The sequence below is a fragment of the Saccopteryx leptura genome, chromosome 3, assembly GCF_036850995.1.
Source record: "Saccopteryx leptura isolate mSacLep1 chromosome 3, mSacLep1_pri_phased_curated, whole genome shotgun sequence".
In the NCBI taxonomy this organism is placed as follows: domain Eukaryota; kingdom Metazoa; phylum Chordata; class Mammalia; order Chiroptera; family Emballonuridae; genus Saccopteryx; species Saccopteryx leptura.
Window position 1 is genome coordinate 140,983,736 of NC_089505.1, and position 18,288 is coordinate 141,002,023.

Genomic DNA, 18,288 nt, shown 5'->3' on the forward strand with positions numbered 1-18,288 from the left:
TGGGTCGTGACCCTGGCGGGGGTCGAACGACCAAAACACAGGGGTCACCTAAAGCCATCAGAAATACATATTTAAAAATGTATTGTATAATAAATATGTATTTTCCGATGGCTTTAGGCGACCCCTGTGTTTTGGTCGTTCAACCCCTGCCGGGTTCAGGACCCACAGGTTGAGAACCGCTGCTCTAAGTCCTTGCTTTTCATCACTTTGAATTATTTCTTGCCACTTCCTTCTGGCCTGCAAAGTTTCTGTTGAGAAATCACTGATAGTCTTATGGGAGCTCCTTTGTAGATACCTGTTTTTCTTTTGCAGATTCTTTGTTTTTAGCCCTTGGCATTTTCATTAATGATAGAAAAATGGCTACTCAGCCACCAATATTCTTAAGAACAATGCAGGCCTGAAGGAGAAATGACTTGCCTCCTCAGTATTCCGGCTCAGATCTCCCTTGTACCTGGATGTTTATAAGGGACAATTGGAATAGGGTGAAGACTATTTTGAGGAACTGTGGTGCCACTCCCAACCACAAACAGAAGAAGCAATCTTGCAGCCACCTTTGCCCAAGGCCCTTAGACAAATCCATGTAACCCCTGCCCCATCCCTCCTTCGGGGCTGACACCCTTTGCCTGCCTGCATCCAGGCATTTTTAAAATAAGCTTTTCTTTTGGAACACACTAGCCTTGTGTTTCTGGTTCAGCCCATGGTTTCTGCCTTTCATTCATGATGTGTCTTAGTGTGTGTCTCTTTGGGTTCCTCTTGTTTGGGACTCTCTGCCCTTCCTGGACTTATATGTCTAGAGACATATATGAGCAAGGCACTCAAGGTGCACTCTCCCCTTTGAGCTATCTATGTACACCCTCCTCTTGTAGTTGAGTCTTGACTGCTGTTAGCACATCAAAATGAGGGATTTATTCCCAGGCCAATCAGCTTCAATGTCTGGCAGTGATCACTGACCTCCAACTACCATGGAGGATCAGCTATGCAGAAGCCACACAACAGGACTTACTTCAGCAGGGTTCTGGTGCCTGTTGAACCAGTCTTTTGAATGTGTCACTTGAGGTGGTTGGATGGTGATGCTTTGACTCTGGGGCTTCCTGGGAGGTGCAGGCCAAGGTTAGCTGTAACCTGTGTTCTGCCTGGGGCCACCCAGCATGAGTTACAAAGCAATATGCAGATGGTGTCCACTTGTGCTAGGCTTGGAGGTGCCCAGGTGTTGGGCAAATAAAATATATTATGCTCACTTTGTTAAAGATAATGCTGCCCACGTGAAAACCCTCGCTCAGGTGATATTAATGTGTGTTGGGGGTGGGCTGTGGGCAGGCAGGATACTTGTAGCCTGGGGCTTGGTTTTAGGACTAAGCCTTTCCCACCCTTTTTGATGTGGGGTGGTACAATCCCATCATGCCTCAGATAAGTGACTCTGTATCAGAGACTTTCTTGTTTGTATATTGGATTAAAGGTTTTGATTTCTGCACTGTAAAGTGGGGCAGACTGGGAGCTTGCTCTCTCTTGGTTCCTAAGATTAACATTAGAGGAGAGAGCAGAGAGAGGCCACGTGGAGGAGGCCAGGAGAAGCAGCCAAGATGGCGGAGTGTTGAGTGAGAAGCCAGTTTGTGCAGAGTTTGTGCAGGGAGAAGGAAGGAGATGGGGAACAGAGGTGAATAAGTCTGGTAAGCTAGAAACCTTTGATTCTAGGAAACTCGGATAAGTCAGTAGCTTTGTGAGCACTGAATGAGTGGATTTTGGAGCTCAGTGTGTTTTACTAGCCTGCCAGGTGCCAGCTAGGATTAAAGATGATGGCCCACCAGTTTTTGGCTTCATTGTTTCTTTATCAACTGTCCGAATCCAATGCGAACCTGCTCGGGCCAGGCAGCTATGATAGTGGCCATGTATTCTGGCTTTACACTAGGCAAGGCCAAGCAGTGAACCAAGGCCGGTTGCTGCTATTGATAGGACTTGGGCCACTTAGTAAGAGGTACAGAGTAACCTGAGGCCAGGTGCTGCATGCTCGAGAGATTTTAGGAAAGTCCAAAGCATGGAGCAAGAGAAGCCATTTGTAAGGAAAAGCCCTTGGAAATGGATTGGGTGGGCCTGCAAATTGTGTGAAGTGGAGTTTCAGGGAATCACGAGGGTGAGGCAAACAAGTAAGCCAGTCAAATGGAAACTCAGATATGGCCCCTGTCTGCTGGCTCTGTGTGTGGGGGCAGTGGCTCAGAAGTAAAACAATAGCCTCTGCCATCACTTTTATTAGGCAAAAAGCAAAGCAACCACCCCAGCTCTCGCTCTAATGTCAGACAATCTAGTAACTTCCCATATGTCCCTGGTTCCTTTTAAGCTGCTGCCCCAGTGCTGAAGCTCAGAGAGAGTGAGTCTGAGTAAGTCTGTGTGTGGGCCCTTTAAGAGGATCTGCCTAGGACTCCCCCAGCTCTCTGTCTCATTCAGCCACAATCCCACTGGTTTTTTTTTTTAATTTTTATTTATTTATTCATTTTAGAGAGGAGAGAGGGAGAGAGAGAGAGAGAGAGAGAGAGAGAGAGCGAGAGAGAGAGAGAGAGAAAGGGGGGAGGAGCAGGAAGCATCAACTCCCATATGTGCCCTGACCAGAGAAGTGCAGGGTTTTGAACCGGTGACCTCAGCATTCCAGGTCGACACTTTATCCACTGTGCCACCACAGGTCAGGCCAATCCCACTGGTTTTTACTGCCAGAAGTTATAGGGATTTCTCTTCCTGGCACTGGAACTCTGGGCTGGGACCTCTTCCTCTTTACGGGGGACCTCTGTAGCCAAGATATCCTCCTTATTTTAAATTGCCACATGTGGGTGTGTGAATCAGCCTATTTTGTGATTCCACTCCCTCCTACCAGTCTTGATGTGGCTTCTTTAAATCTCCAGTTGTAGGACTTTCATTCAACTAGATTTCAGGCAGTTCTAAATAATGGTTAGTCTGTAGTTTAGTTGTAATTTTGATGTGTAATTTTTTCTAAATGCTTATTTTTTAGGTTTTCCTCTCTTTTCTTTCCAGGCTATTAATATGGCAGATGGTAATAATTTTTAGATGTTGGAATAACCTTACATGCATTATCCCTACTTGGTCATGATTATCCCTTTCTCATAGTGTTGCAAATACTATGTAATAGGTATGTGTCATATATATATATATATATATATGTGTGTGTGTGTGTGTGTGTGTAGGTATAATATATACATAATGTATATAAATGTTTATATAATATGTATATAATTGTTATGAGCTGAGTATCTGTATACTCCCCAAATTCACATATTGGAACCCTAATCTCAATGAGATAGTATTAGAATATAGAACCTTTTTTTTTTTTTTTTTTGCATTTTTCTGAAGCTGGAAACCGGGACAGTCAGACAGACTCCCGCATGCGCCCGACCGGGATCCACCCGGCACGCCCACCATGGGGCGACGCTCTGCCCACCAAGGGGCGATGCTCTGCCCATCCTGGGCGTCGCCATGTTGCGACCAGAGCCACTCTAGTGCCTGGGGCAGAGGCCACAGAGCCATCCCCAGCGCCCGGGCCATCTTTGCTCCAAAGGAGCCTTGGCTGCGGGAGGGGAAGAGAGAGACAGAGAGGAAGGCGCGGCGGAGGGGTGGAGAAGCAAATGGGCGCTTCTCCTATGTGCCCTGGCCGGGAATCGAACCCGGGTCCTCCGCACGCTAGGCCGACGCTCTACCGCTGAGCCAACCGGCCAGGGCTTAGAATATAGAACCTTTGAGAGGCAATTCGGAAATAAAGTTGCAGCCCTCATGAATGACATTAGTGCCCTTGTAAGAAGAGGCCAAGAGAACTAGCTAAATCTCTTTCTTCCATACGAAGATACAATGAGAAGTTGGCAGTATGCAACCTGAAAGAGGATCCTCTTTGAACTAGATCATGTTGGCACCCTAATTTTAGACTTTTAGCCTCCAGAACTGAGATATAAATTTTTTTATAAGCCACCCACTCCATGGTACTTTGTCATAGAAGCCTGAACTAGCTAACAGTACATGTAATACACATGCAAATATTAATATAGTCATTTACTAAATCTATAGAGAAGTATTTCCATTTTTGGATAGTATAAGTAAAATTGCTATGAACATTCATGTAGTGGTCTTTGTATAAACCTATACTTTTTTTTCTCTTGGGTAAATACCTAGAAGTGGAATGGCTGAATGCTACAGGAGCTATATATTTAACATTAAATAAACTGCCATTTGTTTTTCATTTTGCAGTATATGAGAGTTCTAGTTCCTTCACATATGTGCCAACATTTGGCATGATCAGACTTTTAATTTTAGCCATTCCAATAAGTGTGTAGCAGTATCTCACAGTTTTACATTTCCCAAATGACAAATACTAATCCTCTTTAATGTGCTCATTTGCCATGGGAATATGTACTTTAGTGAAGTTTGTTCAAATGATTCACTTGTTTTCAAAATTGGGTAGTCTTAATATAGTTTTCACACCACTGTTTATATTTTTTGGATACAAGTACTTTATCAGATATATGCTTTGTAAATAACTTTTCCCATAAAGTGGCTTTTCTGTCCATTTTCTTAGCTGTGTCTTTGAAAGACCAGAAGTTTCAATTTTGATAAAGTCCAGTTTACCAGTTTTATGTTTAATAGAATGTGTTTTTGGTATATCTAAAAAATCATTGCCTAGCCCATTCAAATTTATATTCTATAAACTTTTCTGTATAATAGGCTTTTATAACAAAGTATATGTTATACTTTAAAAGTTTTAAAAAGTCAATTCTTTTTTTAAAATTATCTTTTTTGTTTTTAGCTTTCTTTTTTGTTTTTTGGAAGAAATTAACGGGGTGACATTAGTCCATTAGGAACACATAGGTTTTAGGTAAACATCTCCATAGCATGTAAATTATTCATTGCATTGTGTGCCCATCAAAGTCAAAACACCTTCTGTCACCATATACTTGGCACCCTTTGCTCCCCTCTCCCTACCCCCCTCCTTCTGGTAACTACTTCACCTTTGTCTATGTTCATGTCCCACTTATGTGTGAAATCATATAGTTCTTAGCTTTTTCTCATTTACTTATTTCGCATAGCATAATACTCTCAACATCCAAAAAGTTAATTCTTAATTATAAGTTCATTAATGAGATAAGGTAATTTTATGACAATTTTTGTGTGTGTGTGTGAGATGAGGGGAGATAGTGAGACAGACTTCCACATGCACCCTGACCAGAATTCACCTGGCAACCCTGTCTAGGTCCAATGCTTGAGTACCAAATACCAAGCTATTTTTAGCACCTGAGGCTGATGTGCTCAGGCCAACTGAGTTATCCTCAGCACTCAGGGCCATGCTCAAATCCAGCCCCTGGCTGCGGCAGAGAAAGAGGAAGAGAAGGGCGAGAGGAGGGAGAGAGAAGCAGATGGTCGCTCTTCCTGCATGCCCTGACCAGGAATCAAACCCAAGATGTCCATAAGCCAGGCCAATGCTCTATCAACTGAGCCACTGGCCAGGGCTAACAATTCATTTTATAATATTTTCTTAAAAAAAAAAATTTATTTATTAATTTCAGTGAGAGAGGCAGGGAAGAGACAGACAAAAACATGGAGCTGTTCTGTATGTGCCCTGACCAGGGTTTGAACTGGCAAGCTTTGTGCTTTGGTACAATGCTCTAACCAACTGAGCTACCTGGCTGGGCGATTTTAAATTTTCTAGAACACACTACAAAGAGGGGATGATAGCTGTACTATACCTATTACAGCTAGATTAGTTATAATTAATATTATAACCAACTAGTTCTTAAGGTCATGAGTAGACTTTTCTCATTCCACTCTACTATAGTTACCAATAATGAATTATAGGAGTCAACTGTCAGTATTATGCTATAAGATATGTTATGTGGTAGAGTAATAAAATTAATATATCGATATTAGAAATGATTATTTCAAAGCACCATATTTTCTATTTTTAACATCTCATCAAGTTCTTCAAAGTGTCATTTTCAAATAAACTCAGAATGCTAAAGAATACTACCTGTATGACTGACTTTGTGATGGGACTATTCATTTTCTCTGTTGTTTTCATCTCTGGTAGAATCACCATGTTTCTTGACATCCCCATCCTACTCTGGTTTGCACCAGCATATCCTTTCACTTGAATCCCTCTTGGTGGGCCAGTAAAGCTAACAGACTTCCTTGGCAGTACGCCCGTGTTCCTATACCAGGAAAAGAAAACAATACAGAGGATCCACAACTGAAGAAAAACTAACCAACAATATGAAAACAGGCTTTTATTTAGAAACATGGAAACAATCTAAACATATAAATAATAAATAATAATAGCCACTTAAGAGCTCATTATGTGTAAGCGTAGTTCTAGTATGTTTACATGCATTATATCAACTTTTCCACACAACTCTAAGAGGTTACTATTACTATTACTTATATGAAATCACAGAAGTTTAAAGGAAAATATTTCCACTGGAGTTGAAATTGAAACCCAGGCAGTCATATCCAAGTCTATGCTGTTTTCTCTGGGTCTGTTTACTTACCTATATAATGAGGATAATAATAGTATCTAAGTCATAGGTTATTTGAGGATTAAAAGAATTAACTTATATATGGTTAGGAAGTGCCTGGCATGTATTAAGTACAAATGAGTGTAGAATGCAGTCACACAGGCAGATTGAAGCATGAGTATAAACCTGGGAAAGACTATCATTTTCTGAACAATTACATAATAATTTTTTTTTCTTTTAGAGAGAATAGAGAGAGAAAGAGAGGAGTGGGAAATATCAACTTCTGTAGTAGTTGCTTCTCATATGTGCTTTGACCGGGCAAGCCCAGGGTTTCAAACCAGCAATCTCAGTGTTCCGGGTTGACACTTTACCCACTGTGTCATAATTTTTAATAAGAGAAGTTATAATCAAAATGTTTATATCCTGAAGAAAATATAAGATTTTCCTTTTGGACCTACTCTGTAAATTCCTTAAGACAAAAACCTACCTATCCATTCACAGTACTCTGATTGTACTGTGCATACCTATAAAATGAGAATGATCTGCCCTTGTATTTCCAAAGAAAACACTTTTAAAAAGTTTTACTTTCAAATTATAAAAGATCTGACAAGAATAAAATATTTTTATTTATTTTATTTATTTTTTTCACAGAGACAGAGAGAGTCAGAGAGAGGGACAGACAGGGACAGACAGACAGGAACAGAGAGATGAGAAGCATCAATCATTAGTTTTTCGTTGCACATTGCAACACCTTAGTTGTTCATTGATTGCTTTCTCATATGTGCCTTGACCTTGGGCCTTCAGCAGACCGAGTAACCCCTTGCTTGAGCCAGTGACCTTGGGTCCAAGCTGGTGAGCTTTGCTCAAACCAGATGAGCCCACGCTCAAGCTGGTGACCTCGGGGTCTTGAACCTGGGTCCTCTGCATCCCAGTCCGAGGCTCTATCCACTGCACCACCGCCTGGTCAGGCAAGAATAAAACATTTTTAAATGACATCAATCCAATTTTCTTATTTCATTCATAGCATTTATTACTACATGACACTTGTTGACTCCTCTACTAGAATATGAGCATGTCTAGGGCAAGAATTTTGTCTTGTTCACTGCTATATCCCTAATACCAGTGGTGGGATTCAAATAATTTAACAACCAGTTCTCTGCTCTAATGACAGTTTTAAGTATAAAAAAAGATACACCGAAAAGTAGTTTATTATTTCATGCATTTAATACTTAAATAAGAATAAAAGAGGTACATAAAACTAGATTGTTATAAGAGTTTTAAAATATCAATGAAAAAATATAAATAATACTTGACAAAACACAATAAAACTGTTATTTAAGATATTTCCAGTGACAGCTTGTCACACCCTGGTTGTTTAGCACTTTTTCTCTTTATATCATGTTTGTTTACTGAAGTAACAAATGCAAGAGAATTAAAATGTAGTATTTCATCAAAGGTGTAATGAGTTTTACGAAATGAATAAATAAATATTCCATCAAACTTTTTTCACCATGGATGGACTGAACATTACTACGGGTACTTAGAATACGCTGTTGCACAGATGAATGTTAAAAACAGTAAGGAATGTAAATTTGTGATTTCCACATTGTTTGGCTGCCAAGCGTCCACCTTAGAGAGAACCCTGATTACAAGTGCCATTTTAACAACTGGTTCACCGAACTCAACAAAACTTAGGTATTGGTTCTGCCTAACCAGTGCGAACTGGCTGCATCCCACAACTGCCTAGTACCCAGGGCACTGCCCAGCACATTGTAGGCACAAAATAAGTATTTTTTAAGTAAATGAATAAGTGAATTCCATTCATGCGACATTCCTTTTAAGTATTCTACCTTATGCTCTCCCCTTCAGTCTCTAAATGACTTTACCTCCAACATCTCTAAGAAAATAAAAAAGATCAATCAGGTAGACTCCTTACATTATTTCTCACTTCATAATATTCTTATTCCACATCCTACAAACTCATATAAACCTATCTTTATCTCCTTCTCTTTTAGTTAAATAGTTGCCAATCTTATCTAAGACTATCTTTCTACCCATGCTTTGAAACTTTTCTAGTACTTTATATGTACTATTTTCTCTTACTATACTTTTCCATCAATAATTGCACCACCTACATCTTATTTCCTATCTTTTCCTCTTGAGCATATAATTACCGTATGTTCCAGTCATCCTCTAAAAATCTTTCCTTTTGCTGTTTTCCACTGTAGATTATTATTTCTCCTTCCTTTCACAGTCAAACTTCTTAAAAATATCAGACAATAATACTAATTCCTTACTCCTCTTATTTATTATTCACTACAATCCAGTTCCACCCTTTCCTTTCTTAATGCATAGAAACTACAATATTTTCATTAAAATTGCCTATTCCTTCAAATTGTCAAATCCAAGGGACTCTTTTTAATATTTATCTCACAGCATCTGACAGCTGACCATTCCCCCTTTTTAACATTAACTTCTCAAATTGGTTTCTGGAGATCACCGTTTCTTAATCTTCAACCTCCAATCACTTGACCCATTTTCTACCAACTAGTACCTTTTAGATTTCATCCTCTACTTAACCCAGAATATACAATTCATCAATGGAATCACTCTTTTAACATTATCTTCAACTCTTACTTTCTTTCTCTTTGACACTTGTCTTCCCATCCTTACAAAATCCAGATTTCCCATTCTATTTTTCCTTCATTAGTTTCCTCTTTTGAGGATTACACTTAGACTCAAGCATCAGTTATCTCTTTTCACGCTATACACACTATTTCTGAGTAAATGTAACAAAACCCATGGATTCAATGATTACTTATATTCCACTTTCTTACGGTAATTTACCAGCACTATTTCCTTCTCCCATTCCTTAAAGATTTTTTTGTACATTTTTAACTTACTGATTTTTAGAGAAAGGGAGAGAAAACCAGAAAAAGAGAGAGAGATTTGTTGTTCCACAGCCAGGGATCAAACTAGCAACTGGCTAGGGCAGTGGTTCTCAAAGTGTACGCCAGGGCGCACTGGTGTGCCCTATGGTATTCCAGAGAAATATGTGCCTGTTGGGGACCAAAAAACCAACAGGGTTTTTGGAGTTTAGATTTTTGGGGGACAGAGGTGTGGGGAATTGGCTGTAAGATGACAGTCTGCCCAACCCCCCACTTCACTTGCCTGATTAGGTTGCAAAAGGCTGTTAAGCTGTGGTGCTGGATTGTTTACACTACCCCCCATGTTCCCCAGAAAGACTGGAGGAAAGTTTCTTTTATCCTTTGTTTGGTGTAAAGTTAAGATGATATGTATGGTGGGGGTTTTCTGCACTTGGTAAAATTCTCGGGTTGCCTTGGAAACGATCATCAAAGATCTCATTGATTTGCTAATGGCCCACTTTGCCCTATAAATAAAGCAAAATGTGGTTTTTGGGCGCACTTTGTTCTTTCCAGCAGCAATTACAGGGCCCTCCTGACCCCATATTTTCTTAATTTTGCGTATTTTCTTAATTCCGCTCCATTCCCACTTGGGACCTGGAATTACTAGTTGTGCTGGTTTGTGGCATGTGCCCAGATATAAAAATATAGTTACTCTATTATACCATTTCATTATGGAAATATCGCTATTTGTTATTATATTTATTATCAACACATCATTATATTATTTTTAGATAAATACACCCAAATAAAATGGATAGATTTCTCAAAAAGAAGTATGATATTGAAGAATCTGATTCTGGAAGTGAGCAAAAGTTAAGTGTAAATAAATTAGGACTTGAAGGCTGATGGGCAGAATTTAATTTATAGAATTTTCCATCACTTAACACTGAACAATACGATTGGATTAGAAACCCATTCATGGAAGCTTCAAGTGATTTTGGTTTAACATTAACAGAAGAAGAACTGGCAGCTATAGCCACTGATCATGGATTGATGATTAAACATAAGGAATTGTCTCTTGAAGCCTTTTGGATTTTGATACAAGAATATGTGGCAATATCTAAAAAATCTTTGAACATTTTACTACAATTCTCAACCTCCTATTTATGTGAATTAGGATTTTCTACCCTCAACACAATTAAAAGTAAAAAGAGAGGAATTCTTCAATGTATTAATGAGGAACTGAGAGTTTGCCTTTCAAATATATGCCCAAACATTGAAGAAACCACTAGGACACATCAGGTTCATGTTTCTCATAAACACAAGAATGAAAAAATTTAACACATTCGTGCCAGGACCTGCCAAATTTACTAAATCTTATTAAGAATGTATCTATCTATCTATATCTATCTATATATCTATATATATATATAGATATATAGATATATATAAAGATAACTTTTTTGTCTTTTTTAAATTTTTTAACCCCTCTTTTTTACAAATTCTAAAAAGCATAACTCAAAAAATGTAACATAAAAATGTTTTTTAATGTCAGAATAAATGTAATTTTGTCGTATTTATTTCATTTACCATAAAAGCACCTTTGGAATTTATATTTTTTCTTTAATATTTGACTTAATTATTATAACATATTTCTCAGACATTTGTATATAGTGCACCTACAATTATTTGTAGGATTTTTAAATGCACCCCGACTTCAAAAGTTTGAGAACCACTGGGTTAGGGCATCCCCTTTAGATCCTGAATTACTGACTCCAATACTATTCTTGACATAATTCTTGAATATTTCAATATCTATGAAGGTAATCCTAATACTATGGCTTCTAAAGTCTTTTCACATAAATGATATTATCCTACTTGCTATTAAGCTACTTATTCCTATGGTCATAGCAAGGTCAACACTTCCTATTTTTCTAGCTCATACACCCTCTTAAACCCCAACTTCAAACATCCTTTAACTCTATTATGACCTTCAAACCCTTGAATGTACCATGTTTTACTCTTACCCATCCCTCTCATGCAATCTCTTCTCTCTTAAGCTTGTTTAATTAACATAATCCATAGTTAATTATAATCATTCCTTACTTATATTATACTACTCTCATCCCACCTTCTCTTCTTTAAATACACTAATTTCTGACAAAACCTTTGATTCCAATTATTTGCTTACTTTGAGCATGCACCTGTATATTAACCATGTTTCTAGCATCTATAAACTCAATGTTTTAACATCTCCCTATATGCACTGGCCCAACATGCCTTGTTCTGAATAACCTAATATACCCAAGTCATCTTGCTTTGGCTTCCTGTCTCCCTTGTTGCCCCTCACCCCAGGGCCAGAATTCTCTAATACAAACCAACTGATCCAAAGTGCACATCCTCAACTACTTCCCTTATCAGGCTCTCACACTCTATTCCACTATACACTTTCCCTAATCACTCTATAAGCAGGCACCAGATAATTAAGACTGGACCCTATTCTTAGAATCCACTGAAATTATTCAAGGTAGCCAATACTAAATCTGCTTACCCTACCTCACGTATTTCACCAAAACCATAATAAAAACTATTGCCCACAGCTCACCCCTCTCTCCCTGTCAGGTGGCTGACCCCAGTGTTTCTCTAAGTGGGCTTCTGTGGTATTGAGGTGCCCCCTCCTCTGGGAACTCCGAGTATAAAACTATTTTTTCACAATTTGAATATTTTAACTCTTGCTGTTAGAGATACCAAATGTTCATAAGCTTAACAGATTCATTTTGGGTGATTATAAATTTGTACATTGTATATATGATGGTTTTAATATTCTTAGTGTGATTCATAAAAACACACACACACAAAAAAAAACCCAAAACACTATTTTTCAATTGTGATGTCTCCTGACTTGCTGCCTTATTATACCTCAAATTTTCTATTGACATACCATATTTTAACTCATCCTGAGCAGCTAAATGAAGCCAGAGATAAAATATCCAAGCATTATGCTAGGCCTCACTTTAAATTATGGATTGATTTAAAATGAGTCCTTAATGTGCCAGTGATCATATTGCATTTTGGGGGTTCATTTTTTACACCTTCTAAGGTTACTATTTTATACTTCTCCCTCTTTGAAGATCAACATCTCCTCTCCCATTTTTTCCTTCAGCTTATTAAGAGAAAATCGAAGCAATCAGGTAATTTCTAAGTACTCCCAGTGTCACATCTATGTAACTACCTGTATCTATACCTATTGTCTCTGTTCCTCTCCTTGTTAGGCTGAAAGAATTATCTATGAATCTAGCTTAGGTTAATTCCTTTACAAGTGCACTAGATTCCACAATCTTTTTGCACTTACAAGGACATTGTTCTAGTAATTCTCTCTATAAGCTTTTCTTTCTCTACTGGATTATTCCTTTCAGCAGCTAAACATGATGTTATTTTTCCTGTCCTAAACAAACAAAAAACTTCTCTTGACTGCATCTACCTCTGCAGCTACCATCTCATTTCATCTTTCCTTTAATTACAACAACTCAGTGGGGTAAAAATGTCTATGCTTATTGTTTCGAATCTCTCTATCTACTCTCTTGAACCTGATCTGATTAGGTTTTTGCCCTTATTCCACCAAAAGGATTCTTACCAAGGTGGAGTCACCTACCTCCACATTATTAATTCCAACGGTCAGTTCAATGTCTCCTTCTTATCAGCAGAATTTACCCATCTGTTCATTCTTTTTACTTTGATTGCAGGACATGTTCCTTATCTGGTTTTCCTTCTCTTTTTTTCATCCTTGGATTTTTTTCATTTCTATCCACATTCATAGCATAGGAACTCATTTCAAGGCCATGATTTAATTGCCGTCTATATGCCTCCCAAATATATATCTAGACCACTAGGCAAATATATTCATCTGTCTTAACATCTCTGACTAAAAATTAGCATGTCCACAACTGAGCTCTTCATAATCTTACCCTCACCCTGTGCAGCAAATATACTCCTCTTGCAGTATTCCCGTTTTTGTTAAAGATACTGCTATTTTTCTAGTTGCTCTGGTGAAAAAGACTTCAAAGTAGATCCAGAATCCACCCATTCATCACCAACTTTTTGCCAACACCTTGGCCAAACACTATCCTACTTTTTTTTATTTTTTTTTTTAAATTTATTCATTTTAGAGAGGAGAGAGAGACAGAGAGAGAGGAGAGAGAGACAGGGGGGAGGAGCTGGAAGCATCAACTCCCATATGTGCCTTGACCAGGCAAGCCCAGGGTTTTGAACCCGCGACCTCAGTATTTTCAGGTCGACGCTTTATCCACTGCGCCACCACAGGTCAGGCTATCCTACTTTTCTTAGAATATTGCAGTAGCCTTCTAAGATATCTTGTTACTTAACCTCAATTCCCTGACGTCTTTTCTCCACACAACCAGAGCAATGCTTTAAAACACAAGTTCAATCATATCACTACTCTGCTTAAAATCCTCTGTTCATTTCTCATAGCATTTAGAGTAAAAGCCCAAGTTCTTAATCTTACCTAAAAAGTCCTACATGCATCCAGTTAAGTACGATTTCATGTTCTGTACTTTTTCTCTTGTTTACTCTGCTCCAGCCACATTGGCATCCTTGACATTTCACTATCAGAGCCTTGACATTTGCTATTCCTTTGCCTGAAATTCTCTTTCCCATACATGTACATACTTAGCATAATCACCTTCTTCAGGCCTTTACGTAAACTACATTCTTAGTGTTCCCCTATCTAAAATGTCAAACACTCCTCTCAAATATTTTATATCCCTATGCTTTATTTTTCTACCTTAGTACTTCTTTCTAATGTACCTTTTATTTATCTTATGAATTTGCTACCCTCCCCCACCTTTAGAATCAAATTTCCATGGTTGTAGTTAGTGAGTTGGGCTATTTTGTTCCTTGCTATATCCCTAATGCCTACAATAGTACCCAATACATTGTAGCTACTTAATAAATATGTATTCAACAAATGAACAATCCCCAAATCATCACATCCAACTCAAAATATTCTCTCAATCTTAATACTCAAATATTTACCAGCCTACTGGTAGCCTTAGGTAAATGTCTACTAGATACCTCAAACTGAATAGATGCATAATGAAAACATTTCACATTTACTGATAAAGTAGTTCTTCATCTTTTATTCCCTATAGGAACCTAAACAGAATTGAATTAGTAAATGATATTACATTTATTAGGATCTTAAGAAAGTATTATCAGTGATCTCTCCAAAATTTTCAGATTAAAAGTTTTATCATGTTGATCATGTCTACCACTTATAGCCCCAGCAATTAGCACTCTGCTTACTAGATTGAGAAATTAGAGACAGAAAGTACAGGTTACTTTTTAAAAGAATTTAAAAGAAGTACTTATAGCTAATTATATTAGAAATTTCTGCTACATAACTAGCTATGTCAGAAAACATGTGTTCAACAGAGGCAAATTAGCGGGCAATAAATAAATGATTTCAGAAGGATATAACCACTTTGCCTAGAGAACTTCAGTCATGACACAAGAGGCCGTGTAGCTCTACATTCTAGTTTCCTAAAGAGGGGCCTAATTTTTTTTGTTTGCTCTTTTTTTCTTTTTTACTTATTCATTTTAGAAAGGAGAGAGAGAGCAGAGAAAGAGAGAGAAAGGGAGGGTGAGTGAAAGAGAGACAGAAAGATGGGGGGAGGAGCAAGAAGTATCAACTCCCATATGTGCCTTGACCAGGTAAGCCCAGGCCAACCTCAGCATTCTGGGTTGACGCTTTATCCACTGCGCCACCACAGGTCAGGCTTTTTTGTTTACTTTCATGTCTTCAGCATCTACGGTAGTAACAGAAATATAAGGCATTCAATCGGTATCTGTAGAATGAATACCTGATGATCATCTCTATGAAAAAAATCAAATGACATTAAAAGCATCCTATATATACATAAATCTCACTATAAAATAAATAACTACAAGAAGAAAAGTAGAAGTGGCTTTAAAAAATTCTGTATTAGCCTCTTCTCATTTTAAAAGGATAAAGATAATTCCAATCTAAACCAAATCATTTCCTTCCATTCATTCAACAGTTATAAAACACTTACTGTATGCAGGCTCTGTGCTACATGCTGACATAGAATATAAATCAGATATGGGCCCTAAAGAGTTTATCATCTAATAAAAAAGATAAAACATTCATATGATTATAATGCAAGTACAAAATTACATTTGCCTCAAAGGAGGTACACAGGAGAGTTGTGATAAAGATTACTTTGGGTGAGAAGAGTGAGCAGAGAAATCATGAAGGTGACATCTAAGTTAGGCCTTGATTGAATGTAGGGTGAATCCAAAAGAAGTGAATAGGATGTGCATGTTTACGTGCGTTTGTGTTTGGTGCAGGTGGAGGGAAGGGAGGACAGGCATATTGAAGCAGGAGAGGAAATGCACCGTGAGCAAAGGTCACTGTGAACAATAAAGGTAGAAAAGCATGTGGTATATATAGGGAATCCTTAATGATTCAATTAAATGCCTGAGAAAAAAGTTAAGCTTTGAAAAAATGAAATAGCTGTCTTTGAAATTTATTACACAAGAAAGAGGTTTCTGAGCAGAAAAGCAATCAAAACTATGCTTCAGAAAGATTTTGCTGTATATAGAACACACTAGAAGCAAGAAGTCCATTAGTTAAGATGCTATGGGAATAATAGTCCAGGTGAAAAATAAACAAGGTTTAATTAACCTGGGGTGGCAAATCTAGAAATGTAAAACAGGCCTGACCTGTGGTGGCGCAGTGGATAAAGCGTCGACCTGGAAATGCTGAGGTCACCCGTTCGAAACCCTGGGCTTGCCTGGTCAAGGCACATATGCGAGTTGATGCTTCCTGCTCCTCCCCCCTTCTCTCTTTCTCTCCTCTCTCTCTCTCCCTCTCCTTTCTAAAAAATGAATAAATAAAAATTAAAAAAATGTTAAACAAATGTAAGGTGTGACATTTATTAAGTGTATCTTGTATTTTGATTCTTGGACATCTAGGGACTGGTTGACCCTACAAGGACTGCCCCTCCCAAGGCTAATCAATTCCTATACATAGTAAGGGGCTCACCCACAGCACACTTTTCTTAACACAAACCAATCATCCAGAGCCCATACCCTCAACCACCTCTTTTAATAGCACTCACTCTCTGGGCCACTGCCCACCTGCTCTAATCACCCCAAGGACGGAAACCAGACTACTAGGAATAGCCCTATCCGATGTCCAGAGCATTTTGAAATTATTCAAACACCACAATCCTAAACTTGATTATTCTGTTTGGCCTGTTTCTCCCCATAGAAACCACAGTAAAGTTTCCTGCCACGATTCCCCTTTGCTTGTTAATGTCCTGACTGGCCCTGGTGCATCCCTGTGTGGTTCCCTATGTGGCATGGCATGGCAGAACTCCTGTCTCTAGGGATTTGGAGTATTTAAAAAAAATTCTTCCTTCATAACAGTCATTTCCTTGCCCTATGTGTCTTATCATGGCTGACTAAAACATCCAAGGAACCCTTAAAACAATAGATACAGAACTGAAAGGACTTGGTAACTGATAATGCCACGCAAAATTTAAACGTCAAATAACTTCCACCTATATTTTCTAATTCAAATCTTATAATAACTTGTGATACTTTCATAGCCATGTTTTACAACTGAGAAAACTTAAATTCAAAGAGGTCAATTTAAATGTCCAAACACTCTAATAACTCAAAAGCTATGCGTTCTTGGACATGTCTTAATGTGCTTCTTTCTAAATTAAAGTTAATAATAGTATCTACCCCGTAGAGTTAGGGTGATGATTAAATTAGCCTTTACTTCTAAAGCACAGTAAGTAAATTGTAGACTTGCTCAACTTAAATACCAGTGATCCTGGTGGAGTTGTCTGGTAGTAGTTCAAAATGCAGGAGTAATGAGAATTTCCAAGGAACCAAAGTGAGAGCTGGAGATTCTGATCTGAGAATCTTTGCATGGGGATAATAATAAATGAATTGAGTCCCAAAATAAAAACCTAGAGAGACAAACCTAGTGAAACTAGTAAGGGTGAAAGACAAAATAATGGAGATAAAAAGAGGGATTTAGACCAGTAGTAATTAAGCCAGTCAAGTTAGGATTAAGGAGGTTGAAAAATCAATGTTGTCAAATGCTGCAGAAAGGTAGACAAGAAAGCCCATTAATTTGGGGGCTTTTGAAACTATTAGGATATTTATAGTATTATTGACTTTTTTTTTTTTTTTTAACAGAGACAGAGAGAGAGTCAGAGAGAGGGATAGATAGGGACAGACAGGAACAGAGAGAGATAAGAAGCATCAATCATCAGTTTTTCATTGCGACACCTTAGTTGTTCATTGATTGCTTTCTCATATGTGCCTTGACCGTGGGCCTTCAGCAGACCGAGTAACCTCTTGCTCGAGCCAGTGACCTTGGGTCCAAGCTGGTGAGCTTTGCTCAAACCAGATGATCCCACACTCAAGCTGGCGACCTTGGGGTCTCGAACCTGGGTCCTCTGCATCCCAGTCCGATGCTCTATCCACTGTGCCACCACCTGGTCAGGCCAGACTTTTGAGAAGTTTATGTACTGCAATAGGGAAAACAGGTTGCAAGAGTTAAGAAGTGAATACAGATACTTCTGATGTTTGGTCTAACATGTAAAGCCCATGAAAGCCATCAGTCCTATCCTCAGAACAAGAAAAGGCTGAGCAAACTGAAAACCAGCAGGTCTTCTTAGATCTAACAAAGAACTGATGTTACAGGGAAACCTAAAAGTTGGAGAGGCAGCAGAAATCAGAGAATCACAACTTACTGGGAGAAGAAACTGTCACTAAATCCAGCATGTGGTAGCAAAACTTAAAGAGTAATTAACTAATTGCTAGAGATTGAGTATAGACTAATTTAAAAGATAAAAACTCCTGGG

The 18,288-nt window shown here is 38.3% G+C and overlaps 1 protein-coding gene across 1 annotated transcript in view; it reads right to left on the reverse strand.

The window, feature by feature from the left end:
- Positions 1–18,288, reverse strand: part of DNAI4 (dynein axonemal intermediate chain 4) — a 155,667-nt gene that overhangs the window by 130,959 nt on the left and 6,420 nt on the right. Inside the window, exon 2 of the mRNA XM_066376523.1 lies at positions 6,014–6,194. Coding sequence (XP_066232620.1) covers positions 6,014–6,194 — 181 coding nt within the window. The remainder of the gene's footprint in view (positions 1–6,013; positions 6,195–18,288) is intronic.